This window comes from Hippocampus comes, unplaced genomic scaffold, assembly GCF_001891065.2.
Source record: "Hippocampus comes isolate QL1 unplaced genomic scaffold, H_comes_QL1_v1.1 scaffold83, whole genome shotgun sequence".
NCBI classification, from domain to species: Eukaryota; Metazoa; Chordata; class Actinopteri; order Syngnathiformes; family Syngnathidae; genus Hippocampus; species Hippocampus comes.
In genome coordinates this window covers 2,275,749-2,290,843 of record NW_017805281.1, presented here as the reverse complement: position 1 = coordinate 2,290,843, position 15,095 = coordinate 2,275,749, and the positions used below count along the sequence as shown (strand labels likewise).

Below are 15,095 nucleotides of genomic sequence, written 5' to 3'. Positions count from 1 at the left end.
CGCGATGCAAAAAGCTACCAACATGCTAACGTTAGCATCAGCAGCAGCAACGGATATTTGAACACAAACGGTTTAGCTGTTGTTATTATCGTGTCTTCTTTTCTCAGAAGATTTGGATTTTTTTGTTTTTTGATAAAGGGTATCGTTTCTCAAGGCACCACTGTATACCCATTTTAGAGTGTGAACATCAAATTGGACCTTTTGGCTCTGTCATGTCCACTTTTGTCCAATTCAAACCCATGAAAATTACACTCGTTAAATGTCATTTATTGGATTGGAATTGGTTTCATTCTTGACTCGACAATTTTTGGTTTGGGATGCTTTATAACAGATGACATGAATTACCGGACCCAAAACAAACAAACAAAAAAATTCATTTTGGACCTGTACATTGTGCAAGAAAACTGAAATTTGAGGGGTCGCAAGAAAAAAATGAACTAGTGTTAAATTTAAAACTTGACGTCGTAAAAGACGAAAAATGGAACCCGAACTCGTCTGTGATAACATGAACACAAAAAGGACACCACGGGCACCCCTTGGAAAGGTTGGCAACGCTTTTGAACTGACATCAGATGAATGTGTGTCGGCATGCTGAAGCTCACATTCGTACCCACGGACGGGAGTCGCGGACGTCGGAGTGAACTCGGGATGGAAACTGATGTCCGAATGCATGCGTGATGATCCTCTCGTTTGACGCTCGTGCCCCTCCGCCCTCCGATCCCATCCTAGTGCATGTCCCTCCAGTATCCCTGAAAATTGCTCCAGACTGTTATTTTCCGTCCAGGTTTACTTTTCAAGAATAACACCATAAAAGTGAGAACTGTATCTCAACTGTGTGCTAGGTTTGATGTTAGCAATAACAAATATATGATATATTTGATATTTATTTCCAAATGCGCTGAAGGCCAGGAAGCGATCCGACGATGACGAGGCTGCGTTTTCAAAGCAATAGAATTGAAGCGTTAAGTGTTCACTCGGCCTCACGGTTCGAATAGTTGACTTGTACGCCATAAATGTCGAAGGCTTCTTGTCGCTTCCCAATATGTCTGTGTGTATCTTGAATGCTGACTTGTAGCAAATACGAATAAAGATATCCTTAAGCTTCTATCCACCTTGACCTCGTGTGACTCCTTACCCCGTTCAGGCAGTCGAGTTAGTGCCGCGTTTCAGAAGCTCACTCCGGTTTTTCGAATCGTCAGTCGATCAAGACATTTAGTCAACGCAGGAAACACAAGTGCTCAGAACAACTTTCATTTTATTGCCTCACAACATTAAACGGCAACTACATGACAGTCGAATGAAATCAACTCTACAATCAGACAGCAACAATGTCTGGTATCAACCAAATGTTATGAACACATGACTCCCCAAAAATCTGATGGAAACCCATGACATTCAACACCCCCCCCCCCCATGCATAATAAACGCATGCTGTTTCAAGTTTAGTTAAAGGGGACATATCAGTCAAATGTGTTGTGAACTTTGACCTAAAAGAGCTTTTATTAATTTATTAATAGTTGTCAATATTTTTTTTTCTGAGGGGGGGGGGAAGCGTAACATGTCCTTTAAGGCACTTGTTTCGCTTTCTTGAAGAGCTCTGAAATAAATAAAATCTGAAATGCACCCCTGCGGCTTTCCGTCACTGGACAGCGCACGAGCCGCCGGGCAGGAAGTCCTGCACGTACAACGCCACCGCCTTGGTCAGGTAGGTCATGCTCCCAAAGCGCCCGCTGGGGGCGCTGTCGTACAGCAGTTTGCACACTCCGGTGGCCGGGTCCCGCTCCAGCATGTGCTCTTCTGCGCCCAGGTCTCTCTGGAGGGACGAGAGCAAAAGTTGAGCGAGGGTGAGGTTAGGGGGGGGTTAAGGGTGTCATTCAGGATGAGCAAGGATGCGGGCGATTAAACCTGATCTTTGCAGAACATGTCGTTGGCGAGCTGTACGATCTTCTCGGCGTGGACGATGGAGCCGATGCTGGGGACGTCCACGTCAGCCAGCATGGTGAGCACCAAGATGGCCTCCACCAGCAGCTGGCGGTACTCTGGCTGCGGGACGCGGTTCAGCACCGTCTCCACGTGGAGCGCAAACTTGATCTCGCCGGGGGTCATCTGGGGATTGTCCACATCCTGCATTTGAAATCTCGTCCTCCCGGCCCCCAAAATTTTCCCAGCGTTTGCGCCAGGTGAGGATGAAGGATTTTCTTTGCTTCCATTTTTTGATTTTCAAACAGGCAAAGTTTCTCTTGTAAATAGCACAGCCAAATTGTCTGAAAAATGTTTTGTAAAATCACCATAACTTATGATCATAATGTCACTTTTTCCTTATCTTTCCATATTTTCTCCCCCAAAACACAGAGCAGCCATTTTGATCTGCGGTGGCTGGACAAACAAAGTCGGCTCAGACGTCCTGATTTCAGATTTTCAAGAACAATAAGATGTAAGTAAATACGTCACGTGAAAAGTGTTTGGAGACACACGTTCGGGCTCAGCCTGAATTTGAAAGAATCCTCAGATGCTTCCGTTATCGACGGACTCACCTCTCTGGTGGTAGAAGACGGGAGGACGTAGCCCTCGATGGACAGACCGTGACACTGAAAGACAACATGGGACACTTTCAAGCCATCCGCTGCATAAGTGCAAGTCCTGAGTAAGTCTCAAGTCTTAACCGTAACGTTTCAAGCAAATTACGGCGGCGATGGCAAACGTCAAGTAACACAATCTTGGCATGTGCTGGAGTCAGCGCACCCACTCACTTTCTGCAGAATCTTCCAGACTTTCTGGTAGAATCCGACGGGGACGCGGTTGAGCGATCCGTCCAGGCGCCTCCTGCGCAGCCACTGCCCGTGTCTTGTATCCTTGGCGACCGCGGCGCTCTCCGGAATGTCAAGCGACTCGATGGAGGGAAGTCTGTACCTCTGAGGCGGCGGAAAGCAAGCAAGCAAGGAAGCCGAGAAAGAAAAAAAGCCGCCTCTTAAGCCTCGACGCTCACCAAAAGTTTTCCGTAGCAACGTGCGGCTAACGACGAGACGAATATATTTTTATTTTTTTTTACCCCTGAATCGATGTTGCTGATGTCCAGTGAGTGAGACCGAAGGCTCTGATGAAAAAAATGCAGGAAGCAGAGTAAAACTCACAATGCCAATAAGCAAGACACACGCACACGCGCACGCACACATAGACGGTTGGAGGAGACGAGCCGGACTTTGATTGAACACACCTGAACACCTTTTAACATGCTTACAAACATTTCTCGAAAAACCGCGCACGTTCATGGAACCTTGTGGACAATCAAAAACAATGATGGGATCTTCCCTTCAAAAGGGAGCTCACTGCGGAAGCACGTCCTCGCCCAGCGAGGTCAGAATGAGCTTCGTCGATCAAAATTGTTCATGCCATCAATCGTTTCTTCCAACGTAACGGCAAAGAGAGCAAAGCGTCGTTGGAAGCGAGCAAAAGAAATGGCAAAGGCGGCGGCGGCAATGGCGGCTGCTGAGCATTTTATCACCTTGCGAGCGGATGTCGCGCTCTGCTCCGGCTAAGTGGGAGAAAACACATTTTTAGGGACTCAGATTTTACGCGTACGACGCCACATGGACCAAAGTTTTGGGACATTTCACCAATCGATCAATCGGGAGGGGGGGGGGCTTTTAATTCTGTTCAATGAGTTCCGACTTTGACACGAACAAGCTCACACTTGTGATTTTTTTTTTTTTTTTTTTTTGGTTGTCGGCGGAATGTGTCCCAATACTTTTGCCCACCAAGCGGTTACTTTGCGCTCCCCGACTGGTCACCTTGACTGCGTCTGTCAAAGACACTCGGCGGTCCGCCTGCAAGAAAAACAACAAATGACACGCTTCTCCCCCCATCCTCGGTCATCAGAAGGAAGTGAAAGGAAACGCGGCGAGATCGAGGAATCGCGCTGATTAAAACGCTTGAATCGCCAATGTTTTCGGTGCAGGGGCGCAATCATTTCCATGCGGGGAATTATTTGACAGAGCCCGTTTCTCTGATGCCTCTACCCCAATGAAAGATGGTGAATTAGCACCCGAGAGGAACATCATCACCTGAGTGGGCCCCCTCAGAGACTTGCGGTGTTCCAGCTGCAAAGAAAACAAGTGAGAGGGCTGAAAAGCTGAAGCTCAACTCAAGATGGGGCGGACACAACTGAGTTTCTCGATATGTACACCAGCGGATGTGGACTGCGTCGGATCGGTCAAGAGAGGTGGAAAGGAGGAGGTGAGTCGGTGAATTTCAGTGCCGTTGTGAAAAGTCTGGAATGTTTTGGAATGTTGGAAGTCATTCCTAACATCCTGAAAGAATCTTTTGACTACTGTTGAGCATTTACACGACTATTTTGCCCACAGGCTTGCCAAAGCAACAGGTGGCGCTACGAGCCCAGCCCCAAAGGCTATTTTAGCCTCAAGAAAGTCAGCTGAATGACTGATTCCAAGATGCGACTCCTTAAAAAAAAATTGCACTTTGAGGGTCATCATAATCATACCTTAGCTTGAATTGTTCCACCACTCGGCTGTTACGTCAAGGCACCAAAGTACAGTGGAACCTCTACTTACAAAATTAATTGGTTCTGGAAGAAATTTCCGAAGTCGAAAATTTTGTAGGTTAAGACGCGTTTTCCATGTAAATGCCCTAATCCGTTCCAAGCCCGCCTAAAGTTCAGACATCAAGTTTTTCTAAAGCATACAAATGCATCAAAATATGTAACAAATGCATGTTAGAATTAGATTATGCACAATGTAAAAAACAAAGAAGAGAGTAAAGAATAAAAATGATGGTCATTTAACTTAACTGGGTCCTTATCGTTTTTTTTCCCTCTGTAGTTCATGTTCTCTCTCAGAAGTGGTTTTTGCCTGGCGTTTTGTAAAGAACTAATTCAAGAATGTTTGCTTTTGTCTGCTTTGAACAATCCTTCAAAAACGTCCAAGGCAAACATCAGCATAGTGAGCGATCGCCCGACTGGTGAACACTTTTTCTGGGTGATTCACATTTACGTAAAACTAACGGAACGCCTCATGACCCGAAGGACGAATGACGAGGACGCTGCATAGACACATATCCATCTATTTATCGATCTACACACATAGACACATAAGGTAGAGGTCCCTCTTAGCCAATGGGATGCCAGGATGATGCTCTTTAATAGCCAATGGCAGAGCAGCTCGAAGTATGTTGCGTTCAGGAAACTCTGAGCTGCGAGCAGCAGCCCGTACTGTATTTTCACCTTTCATATCTTGAAATTTCTTTCGTAACAAGAGGCAATATTTTCCTGTTGAGGCGTTTCGTAACTTGAAAATTTCGTATGAAGAGACGTTCGTAAGTAGAGAGGCACAACTGTAATTAGTCTGTCTGTGAGTAGACGGCCAATGCTAGTGGCAAAATGCTAACGCCGGCGCTGAGGTTTGCTTCCTACCATCTTCATGTCACTCTTGAGCTTGCTTATTCCCGCCCTCTCGCTCTTGGTGGCGCCCACGTTGCCGAGGTGATGGATGGAGATGGCAGTGCCGACGCCGCTGTCCGCGTCTCTCACTGCGTGACGACAAAACACGGGCGAGAGTGAGGCTAACGCGCCGGAACGCACTCGAAGCTGAGGTGCCGGGCGCGCTCACCGCTGCGCTCCACGCCGAACTCCTTCCCGCTCAGGATGTGGTACAGGAGGTTCTTCAGCTCCGAGGGGCTGAGACTCATCAGGCTTTCCGTGGCCTCCTCGCCTAAACGCACACGCGGTCATGGAAGTATTTGATCAACAATTGGGCCTACTGTGGTACTTTTTTTTATTTTAGTCCTTTTGTGTGCTACTAGCAGCGTTAAGATTTAAAAAAAATTTTTTTTTTTTAGGTGGCACTTGGTGTAAAAAGCTTGACAGCAGGGCAAACTGTAAAGCGAGGTACCGGAGCAGTTGAGTGACTGGGCCAGCTCCGTGGCCATGACCTGGATGATGAGCCCGATGCGGAGACGGAACATCTCGCTGAACAGGTTGGGCTGCGTCCTGATGCTCATGGCCAGGTACACCATGATCTCCTGAGGGGGAAGAGGCCCAGGGTGAAGGAGGGGATGGGAGGAAGACGGGTGGGGGTCTGGATGTGAACTCACCTGGGTGAGAATGGCCACGCTGATGTTGTTGTCGCTGGCCTCGTCAATGATGGATGCAAGTTGGTCCAGAGGAATGGGGGCCGTGATGGTCTTCTCTCGGGGCTCCGGGGGCAGACCCACTGTCAGGTGCTTCTGGTGGGCCAGCAAATCGGAGCAGGCCTGTGGGTGGGGGGAGTTCGCATATTCACCTGATCGCAGATTTCTTTTTGCGACCTATTGTTGGTGATTTTCTCGGTCGTGCCAATGACCTATCTATGTTGAAGTGAGTTGAGGAGTTTTAGTTTGACCCAAAATAAGACACCATACAGCTGTCAGTGTTTGTGGGAATCCCTCCCCCCCAATGCGTACCGAGTCCAGCTCCTCCACTTTTTTCCTCAGCATGCCGGAGATCAGCCTGATGATCCCCCAGTGCTTCAGCTCGCCGGCCTTCTCGTACAGGTCGCCGAGCAGCGACCGCACCGTCGGGCCTTTGCCGTGCAGGCCGGTGTCCCAGTCCATGCCCCTGCGTCGGTTACAAGGAGCCGATGAGCGCGTCTGTGACACGCGCGTCGGAAAACACCGGTGCGGCGCCATTTGATGCGAAGCTCACTTGTCCATGAAGAGGATATAGAGGATGTCGGCTTGGTCTTGCAGACTTTGCGTGTCTTTCAGGAGGCGCGCCAGAGCGTAGTAATCCACGGCTCCGCTGGCGTCGCGCGGCACGCCGCTCTCGGGTGTCACCGTCACTTCTGGGACCTGAAACATCACAACCCAAACGTTTCCAGACCTTCATGGTGCCGAGGCGTCCGTTCGACAAGAGAAGCACCTCGGATCAAGTAAGCGAAATTGGATCTCTGACATCAATCAATGTAGTGGGCGGGAGCGGCGATTCGTTTCAGTTGAGCTCAAGTCAAGACTCACCCGATTGTCCGGCAGTGCGGAAGAGTCCGGAAGGTTCAGGTTGAGGGACGGCTGATGTGAGCGGAACAGCTTATTGGGCAGGTACATGTTGACCTCTAGAACGCGTGGGGGAGGAGGAATGATAGTTTCCTCTAAAGCGGCTCCAAATGACAAGTTCTGCGGTTGCGCCCACCTTGCACGTTGAGGCCCTGGGCCTTGTTCTTCAGGCTCACCATCTCTTTGGTTTTGGTGGCGGCCGCCTTGAACTTGCCCAGGCCTCCAACCTGCGCTTTGGACTTCTTGTCGGCCGCGTGGGCCAAGAGGTGGTCCAGGTATTGAGCTAGATCGTCGGCCTCTGTGGGAGGGAGGAGGCGGGTGCTGTAGCTTATCGTTTTTGTTTTTGGGTTTTTTTTTTAAACTCAAATTCCTATCAGCCGTCGCCATTCAAGTGTTAACACTGAAGCACTGACATGTGGGTGGCATCGCAGACAAACAAGCATTCACGCTCGCATTCACACCTCGGGACAATTTTTCAATGAAGCGGAACGTGCATGGGCATGTTTTGGGGGGGGGGGGGGGGGGGGAAGAACGATGCGAGCAACTCCACACAGAAAGTCTGCAGGCCGGATTCCAATTTGGAACCTCAAATCTGTTAAGCATACGTGCAAAACGCTAGTCGAGGGTTTCTCAAACTTTTTGGATCAAGGGAGTATACCCCCCCCCCTACTGTTGGTATGCCCACATTTTCAATTGTGTCACGCAGACCTCAGTTTGAAAATCCTTGGACTAGCCCACCGTGAAAGCAAAGCAATGCAAAGGCCTCTTGGGGTTTGCTGCCATGAAGAGTAAGTCATCTTGAGGTGGAGAGAGGGCATGGGGTCAGGGTACAGTTGGATATGATCGATTTGGAATGATGGAAAAAAAATGACCGGAAGAAGCGGGAGAAATCCGGTGGAAGGACAAGGAGACAACCCGTCGCCCATTCGTCCTCTGTCTCCTCTGCCCGTTTGCTTACCGTCGTCACAGCCCAACTCATGCACGTATCCCTCGCCGTCAGCGTCAGCAAACTCGTCCTCGGCACAGATGCCCGTGCTGCCCGAGGCCTTACCATCCAAGAAGCTGAGGTGAGCGAAACACGAAGTGGTCAAGAATTCCGACAGCTTTCCCGTCTGGATCCTGGAGAGGGGCGGGGGAGGAAGAGCCACGGCGTTTTATATAAGAGCGGTGGAGATGGACTCAGCGCGGCCGCGGCTTGACCTCGCTCCGCCGTAGTAGCCATCCTGTAGTTTCTTCAGGGTGGCGAGCACAGCAGGATCCAGGTTGCTGTGGTCTTCGGCTGTAAGGCGTTGGAGGATCGACTTTAGAACCGCGAGGTGGTGTGTGAGGTAAAAACAAGCGTCGGCGTCTCCGCGCGCTCACTCAGCATCGTCTGCGAGATGGGGAAGGTGACGGTGGGTCTTCCCGTCATCCTCCATCTGGACGACAAGTAGGAAATTTCCGTCCTCAGCATCTCCACGATCATTTTGTTGTCCAGGGCCAGGTAGAACTGCTGGTGGTCTAGAAACTGCAGAATGACGGCATGACGTCATTGTTAAAACCTTTGCAGCATTTCTCCCCCCTTCATTTCACGCAGCACAATGGAACCTCAGAACTGGAAGGCACACGTGCAAACCACTCAACCAGATTTTGGGGGAAGGACCCCTCAATAATCCATAAGCAAACATTACCTATTTTTCAGAAAACTGCCGGAGTATAATTATTATTTAGGAGAAAAAAAAAAGTTAAGAATAGTCATATAGTCATATGACTGCTTTTTTTTAAAGCCATTTAGCACAAGGGAAGAAAGTGAATTTCCAAAATACACTCACCCACTCACCTGAGGAGTGAATGAGAAAATGCTGTTCCTGATGATGTAGAATTTGGAGGTTCCCAGCTCTCCGATCCTCCTGTAGGGCCGTCCCGTCAAACCCAGTCTGGGGTTCCGACCTGAAGCACAGCGGCGTTGAGACACCAACCGCTCTCTTCGTCATTCCACGTTTTTTTTGCAGAGGCGTACCAAGTCGGGCGTAGATGTGGCTGAGCACTCGGGAAGGCTGCACGTGGATGGGATGGATGTCGGCCACCGTCTCCACGTTGATGCCGTGCTTCAGCAGCAGCTGTTTAATCTCCTCCGTCTCGGCCAGGACCGACACTGCCAGCACAGAGCGGGAGCAAGGAGAGTCATGTTAGAAACTGTCAAGTCAAGGCTCGTGGTGAGATCCGGCCCAGTACGTTATTTTATCTGTCCGCTTATCGAACTGAACTCTATTTGGGTGGCAATTATTTTGTCGACCACAAGAGGGAGCCCACACACACTTTTAAAACCACTGACTTCAGTGTATAAATGATTAATTGAAGCGTAGAGCTGCCAATGTGGAGTAAAAATATTTTAACTGGCAAATACGTTTGAATGTACTTGAGTATGTTTGAACGTATTTGTAGTGTCAAAATACTTTACATTGACAGCTCCACGCTATTATACAGACTCACACGTACACCCTCGTGTGATCACACAAATGCAATACACAACGCGATCTATCAACGCCTTTGTTGGCTTCCCCCCTATACGCTCTCCCTTCTTCTATTATGGCGCGCCTGGAGAATGGGATGTGGTGGCGCCTTGCTGGCTACGAAGTCTGCCCTCTGTAATGTTGCCCCCCCCCAAAAAAAAAAAACTAACCACCCCCACCTCCACATGCGCTCGTGCCCTAGTCTGTGTCTCATGTATTAATTTCAGCCTGTTTGCCTATTTTTTTTTAAATCAAATCCATATTGTGCTCCCCTGATAGGAGCTCAGTTAGGGGTTGTTTTTTTTTCCCCCCTTCCCTCTCTCTAATGTTTTTCTTGCGAAAATGGGGTGTTGTAAAAAGCGACCTGGCCAACTCCTGTTTTGTATCCGTGTCTTGGACATGTTGTGTCGAAAAAGCTATTGCGGTTCTGGTTCTGCCTAAGCGCTGACCTTGCACCACCACGTCGGGCTTGGGGATGGTGGAGAAGCGACGGTTCAGGGGGTCGATCTCTCCGGGTGCAAGAAAACCCTGGGGGGGGGCGAGGGAGGCACGGGGGCACGTTATCATGATCAGAATGTCTCATTTGGGGTAAAAAAAAAATAATAATGTGACACTGACCTCAGATAAAAGCTTTCCCAGGATGTAAAGAGACTGTCCCCACTTGAGGGGACACTTCCCCATGGGAATCCTCTCCACTGTGTGAGGATTGACGTACTCCTCCTCCACCTGTTTGCCAAACAAACAGAATGAAAAACAAAGCGGCAGACTGGAGTTGATCTCGCACGAGAAAAAGTAGATTTGAACCTTGTCTGGCGGCACGCTGTAGAGCTCGGGCAGCAGTCGGATTCCGTCCTTTTGCTTGATCAAGATGCCCTCTAGAGCGTCCTGGTACTCCTGCACCTGCATGCGGGGACAAGCAGAATCTTCTTCTTCTTTTTTTCAGAGGTAGCCATACCGAAGGATCATTTAGAAAAAAAAACAAAAACGAAACGATGCCGTCGCTGTATGTGAAATATGAGTTGCACAAAGCGAACAATGTTCTCGACAAGTGCACCGACGCCGAGATATCTGTTCTGCAATTCCTGAGGTGAGATTGCGGTGTACCTGCTCAGGGCTGTTGATGAAAATTCCATCCAAAATGAAGTATGTCCAGAAGAGAGGCCACTCGCACTCAATGTTCTCAAATAACTTGAGCTCAGCCGACTCGTAATACAGACGGTTGGGATCCTGAGGGCGGGGGGAAAAAAAGACGGCAACAATCAGACGCGTCGACTCGATCAGATTCCCTCCCGCTCTTGGCTTCCCGTCGTGGACCTCTTTGGGAGTTTTGTGTCCGTCTCGGAGGAACCTGCAGCAGCCGTAACGACCCTGAACGCACACACGCAGACAGAATAGTCACTGAGGAGTTTTTTTTTGTTGGTTTTTTTTGGTCTGCCCCGCAGCTCTATGACTGAACCACAAGGGAGGTCCAGATGTGAGCACCTGCAGCTTGGAGATGATCTCCTCCTTGGTCACGTTGACGATGTTTATGTCCTCCACGGCAAAGGCGGGATAGGAGATGATGGCCAGGACCCCGGCATCCACCTCTTTGGAGACGGATGCTCTGGGAAGCATGGAGGTCAGGATGGACTAACGAAGAGAAGAACGAAGAACGTAGTTTCACACAGTGCCCCTCAAACCCAACACCAAGTCTCGCCAGTCAGTGAATTGAAAACAAACTGTTGAAAAAGATTAAATGCAAAAAGTTAAATGCAACTATCCGAACTGTACTGAACAAATGTCCCGGACTGGATTGAAAAAAATAGTGTCAGCCATTTAAACATTATGCACAAATTGAATGTCACGATTCTGTAATTCTTTTGCGTGCCACCAGAGGGAGCACGATCACTGACCGAACAGTACCTGACAGTGCTGGATGTCATCAGCGAGGGCGTGGACCACCGATCCGGGTCCACCTTTGGCTCCAAAGAGATTGAGATCGTCCAGAGCCTCCAGAGCTGCCTGAAATTGGATGGAATTCATGAAGCTGAATGTTTATGATTCATCAGAAGCACCAACTCACATTTACTTTGACCTTGGTATGGGCCTGCGTTAGTGCCACTGCCATGAGTAACTTACTCATCTGTTAAAGCACCATTCGTGCTGAAAGGTACGTCAACACCTCCACATTTGTGCATGGCTAGTTGTAGTTTTGTATAGTATTGGTGGTTTTTTTTTTGTTTGTTTTTTTTAATAATTGCGACGTGACTGTGGTGCTTTTAATTCCTCACTGAAGGCACATGTAGCAAACGCGCTGCTCGCCGCTATGTTTTCATGATAATTACATTCCGCCGTGAAGCTTGATTCCCCGCGTCTTAATTTAGCCACTGCGCATTTGTGTGTGTGAGTGGGAAGCCATTCTTGGAAGACACGGGGAACCCGATCCCTCCCCGACCGCCACAAGGCGACAAACCCCGCTCACAGTGCGGCTCCACATCATGATTGCAAGGTCAGTGCAATCTTACAACCGTTAGTACCTGGAATTCGGGCCATGTTGACTTGGACAGGTACTTTCTTTTACTTTTTTTTTTCTCCCGTCAATGAGAGTCCGTTGAGTGATAGCGATGGGATGTCCCAATTTGCTCTCTAGCATGGAGGTCGTTTAAAGATCGGCGAAAAGGTCACAGGAGCGATCGGACACCCCCAGGCGTGCTGGCTGGCGTTTCTCGATGACCTACCTTGGCCATGCCGATGGAGCTTGCGTTGATCTCAGTGATGCCCTGGTTGGTTTTGTCCCCTCTTTCCCACATCCCATAATCCTGTGAACAGCCATTGGGGGACTCGGTGAGGCACTCGGAAGGTGGATTTAAACACTCAGAAGGTGGATTTAAACAAACAAAGCAAAAAAAAAAAAAATCAAAATAAAATGCCACTTACTGCCACTTTGTAAGCCGCCTCGATGTAGAACATGAGATTCTGCACCACGTCCACTTCATCCTGGGTGTAGACAATATGAAGACCTGGCACACAAAGAAACATTTGTTCATTTGCAAGGCTCGAACAAGCTAAATGTACTGGCGTCAAAAAAAGCTCTTGCAAATGTGCTGCCGTATGTTATTTCTTGAATCTGAAACGAATGCCTTTGGCAAGCAATGTAAACTAATTGTTCTTTGTTTTTTAATAAGCTGTATTCTTCACCCAATTCATCCCCATTCATATCTTCAATGGACATATTTTGCATCATTCTGACAACAACAGAGCACATTTGAAATCTGAGCGCGTTTCATCAAGAGGGCAGGAAGAGCGCTCGTACCGGAGGCCGTCATCTGAGCCAGGAAGAGCAGGAAGAGCGAGGTGGCGTCCACCTGCAGGTGCCCCCACTGGTTGTCGCCGACTACGGGGGCGCAAGTCGCGGTGTTGTACTTGGCGTGGAGCGAGTCGGACGTGCTGCGGCTGTACTTGAACTTCTCCACTTTGTCCAGCTGCAAGTAAGGAAAGATTCCGAAGCCAGACCAGGCAAGAAAATGCGTCAGACACTACGAGCTCATCGTGGTGCCGCCTGCACGGAGGTGTCGCCACGTACCTGCCGCATAATGCACTGCAGGACGCCTCGCATCAGCTTCACCACGCTCTGCGGAGACGCACGGACGGACGGACGGAAGGAAGGACATGGTCAGCAACGACATGCACAAGTAGAGGTGGCAACAATTCTCACACTCAGCACTTTAGTAGGACAGATTAAAAAAAAAAAAGACTCTGGTAAAAGTGCTAATTCCGCGCAAAAAGAGTAAACTTCTTTTTGTGCTTGCAAGTCCAAGTTAAAAAAAACCAATTTGACTAAATGGCTCTTTTGTCGAAAAACTCGTAAGTCAGGCCACTTGGATCTCAAGGCACCACGGTACGGACAGCTGAAAAAAAAAGAATGAAGCACAGTTAGCAAGAAATGTGTACTTTCTTATTTCCGCCCACCTGTTCTAGTTCGTAGGCCTTAGCCTTGTCTTCATCCCTGTCAGCGTTCTTCCTGTAGGCCAGGCTGAGCGCCCACACAGACACGATGCTGTAAACGTTGTCTCGGACCCAAGCGTCGGGCTGGTCGCTGCTTCCGGGCAGAAGGCCCGTGACGGGGTTCTGTGGAACACGCACTACTGATTTATTATCTTTTCAGCCCCCAAACAAAGCACAAGTGTTGACTCGTAATAGCAGAGATTTTTTTTTTTTTTTTTTTTTTTTTATTAACTGCTTGCCAACATTAATTTTACATTTCGGACCTACAAACGCAAACTCAAATCTTTTTAATCCATCCTGTCGTTTCGCATATGTTAGCATAAAGCAAGCAGACTAGGTCAACCAAAATGATATGATTTGGTTGAACATTTTGTGTTTTTTGTGCTTCACTTTTTTCTTTTGTTTATGTGTCAGTTTAACAGTAATACTTTAACTGGGAGTGACAAACAGCTTTAAGAGAGCATATTATTTGGAAACTCTGCGAATGAGAGTGAAAACAGGGGCTGTGGAATATTTTGTAAGAAGGTTAAGTGTGTTTTAGTAAATTAAAATGTCTTCACATTGTGTGAGAGGAACTGACATCTCATTGCATGCCTGCACTATTTTTTTTTTAGCTTCGGGGGATTATAAGGAGTAAATGAGTAAACACAAATCTGCTCTTTCATGAGTACATTGTGAGAGAAAGCTAACTTGGCAACTCCTTCAGCATATTGAAGAACACTGGCTGCAAGCCTGACATTTTCTCCGCAAGTGCAAATCCTTTGAGCATGGAAGTTTTTTTATCCCATAGCTTCAACATTTTAGCGGACCATTTTGGCCAAACGTTTGCATGTTTGACACCTGTCGGTGCAGGTTCGTGGTTATGTGTGAAGAAGGTGCAAACTATCATTTAGGTCAATACTCGCAACACGAACAGAATTGCGCAACCGCATTTTTACTTCCCATTTGTCTAGGCAATGTAATGAGGGGAGGAGTGGCTGTTATTTAAGTTTATTACTGCGATACTACACCGTTTGAAACACTCACTTGGTGCTGCAGAATGGTTTGCTGCACGATCCGGGCATAGTTGTCCAGTTTTACGCCCGAGTTGCTCCTGCTCCTCATGGCGACAAGCTTTGTGGGCCTCGCACTCGTAAACACTTGACAAACTTGTTAACTGACCCGCACAAAAGTCATTGGTTCTCTTGGTGCTCAGAAAGAGAGAAGGAAAAGACGGGTAACTTGGGACCAACAGCAAGCCATCCGGGAGACTCGTAGTAAGCTAGCGGTCAGGAGCCAGGGATAAGCGGATATGGGGTGTGTACTTTCAAAGTAAATGCAAAGCAATGAGCGCCAAGTTTTACCTTCAAACTAAAACCACCACGACTGCGTTCAGTTTTTTTGTGTTGATGGTAGTGCATATGTGGTCTAAATAAATGCAAAGAATATATAACGGATACATAAAAATTTAGCCTTCGCTGCTAATGGGATGTTAAAAGCTTTTGCGCCCTCTACCGCTACAAGGACGAAACTGAGGGAAATGACCTCCCGAGCTTTTTATGGCAAGATGTATAAAATACAGCGAAAAGTGAGCCCAGA

At 48.2% G+C, this 15,095-nt stretch overlaps 1 protein-coding gene across 6 annotated transcripts; it reads right to left on the bottom strand.

Moving 5' to 3' along the window:
- Positions 1–1,235: 1,235 nt before the first annotated feature.
- On the bottom strand, positions 1,236–14,817 carry phka1a (phosphorylase kinase, alpha 1a (muscle)). Of its 6 annotated transcripts, none has more exons than XM_019871060.1 (34): positions 14,544–14,817; positions 13,482–13,640; positions 13,096–13,143; positions 12,826–12,994; positions 12,450–12,532; positions 12,251–12,331; positions 11,436–11,534; positions 11,016–11,162; positions 10,848–10,901; positions 10,638–10,760; positions 10,338–10,433; positions 10,152–10,259; positions 9,983–10,061; positions 9,041–9,175; positions 8,861–8,970; positions 8,404–8,548; positions 8,242–8,320; positions 8,093–8,160; positions 7,178–7,339; positions 7,006–7,100; positions 6,695–6,840; positions 6,454–6,607; positions 6,106–6,264; positions 5,904–6,033; positions 5,622–5,723; positions 5,426–5,541; positions 4,062–4,097; positions 3,789–3,824; positions 3,503–3,532; positions 3,050–3,094; positions 2,751–2,912; positions 2,535–2,588; positions 1,906–2,106; positions 1,236–1,813 (listed from the first exon to the last, which is right to left on the bottom strand). In XM_019871060.1, the coding sequence occupies exons 1-34, from the start codon at positions 14,619–14,621 to the stop codon at positions 1,640–1,642; spliced, it is 3,663 nt and encodes a 1,220-aa protein (XP_019726619.1). In that variant the 5' UTR covers positions 14,622–14,817; the 3' UTR covers positions 1,236–1,639. The 6 variants fall into 6 exon arrangements, with proteins under 6 accessions (XP_019726619.1, XP_019726615.1, XP_019726616.1 ...); XM_019871056.1 differs by having other exon boundaries at positions 8,000–8,160; positions 14,544–14,816; XM_019871057.1 differs by lacking the exon at positions 4,062–4,097 and having other exon boundaries at positions 8,000–8,160; positions 14,544–14,816.
- Between the last annotated feature and the right edge of the window lie 278 nt (positions 14,818–15,095).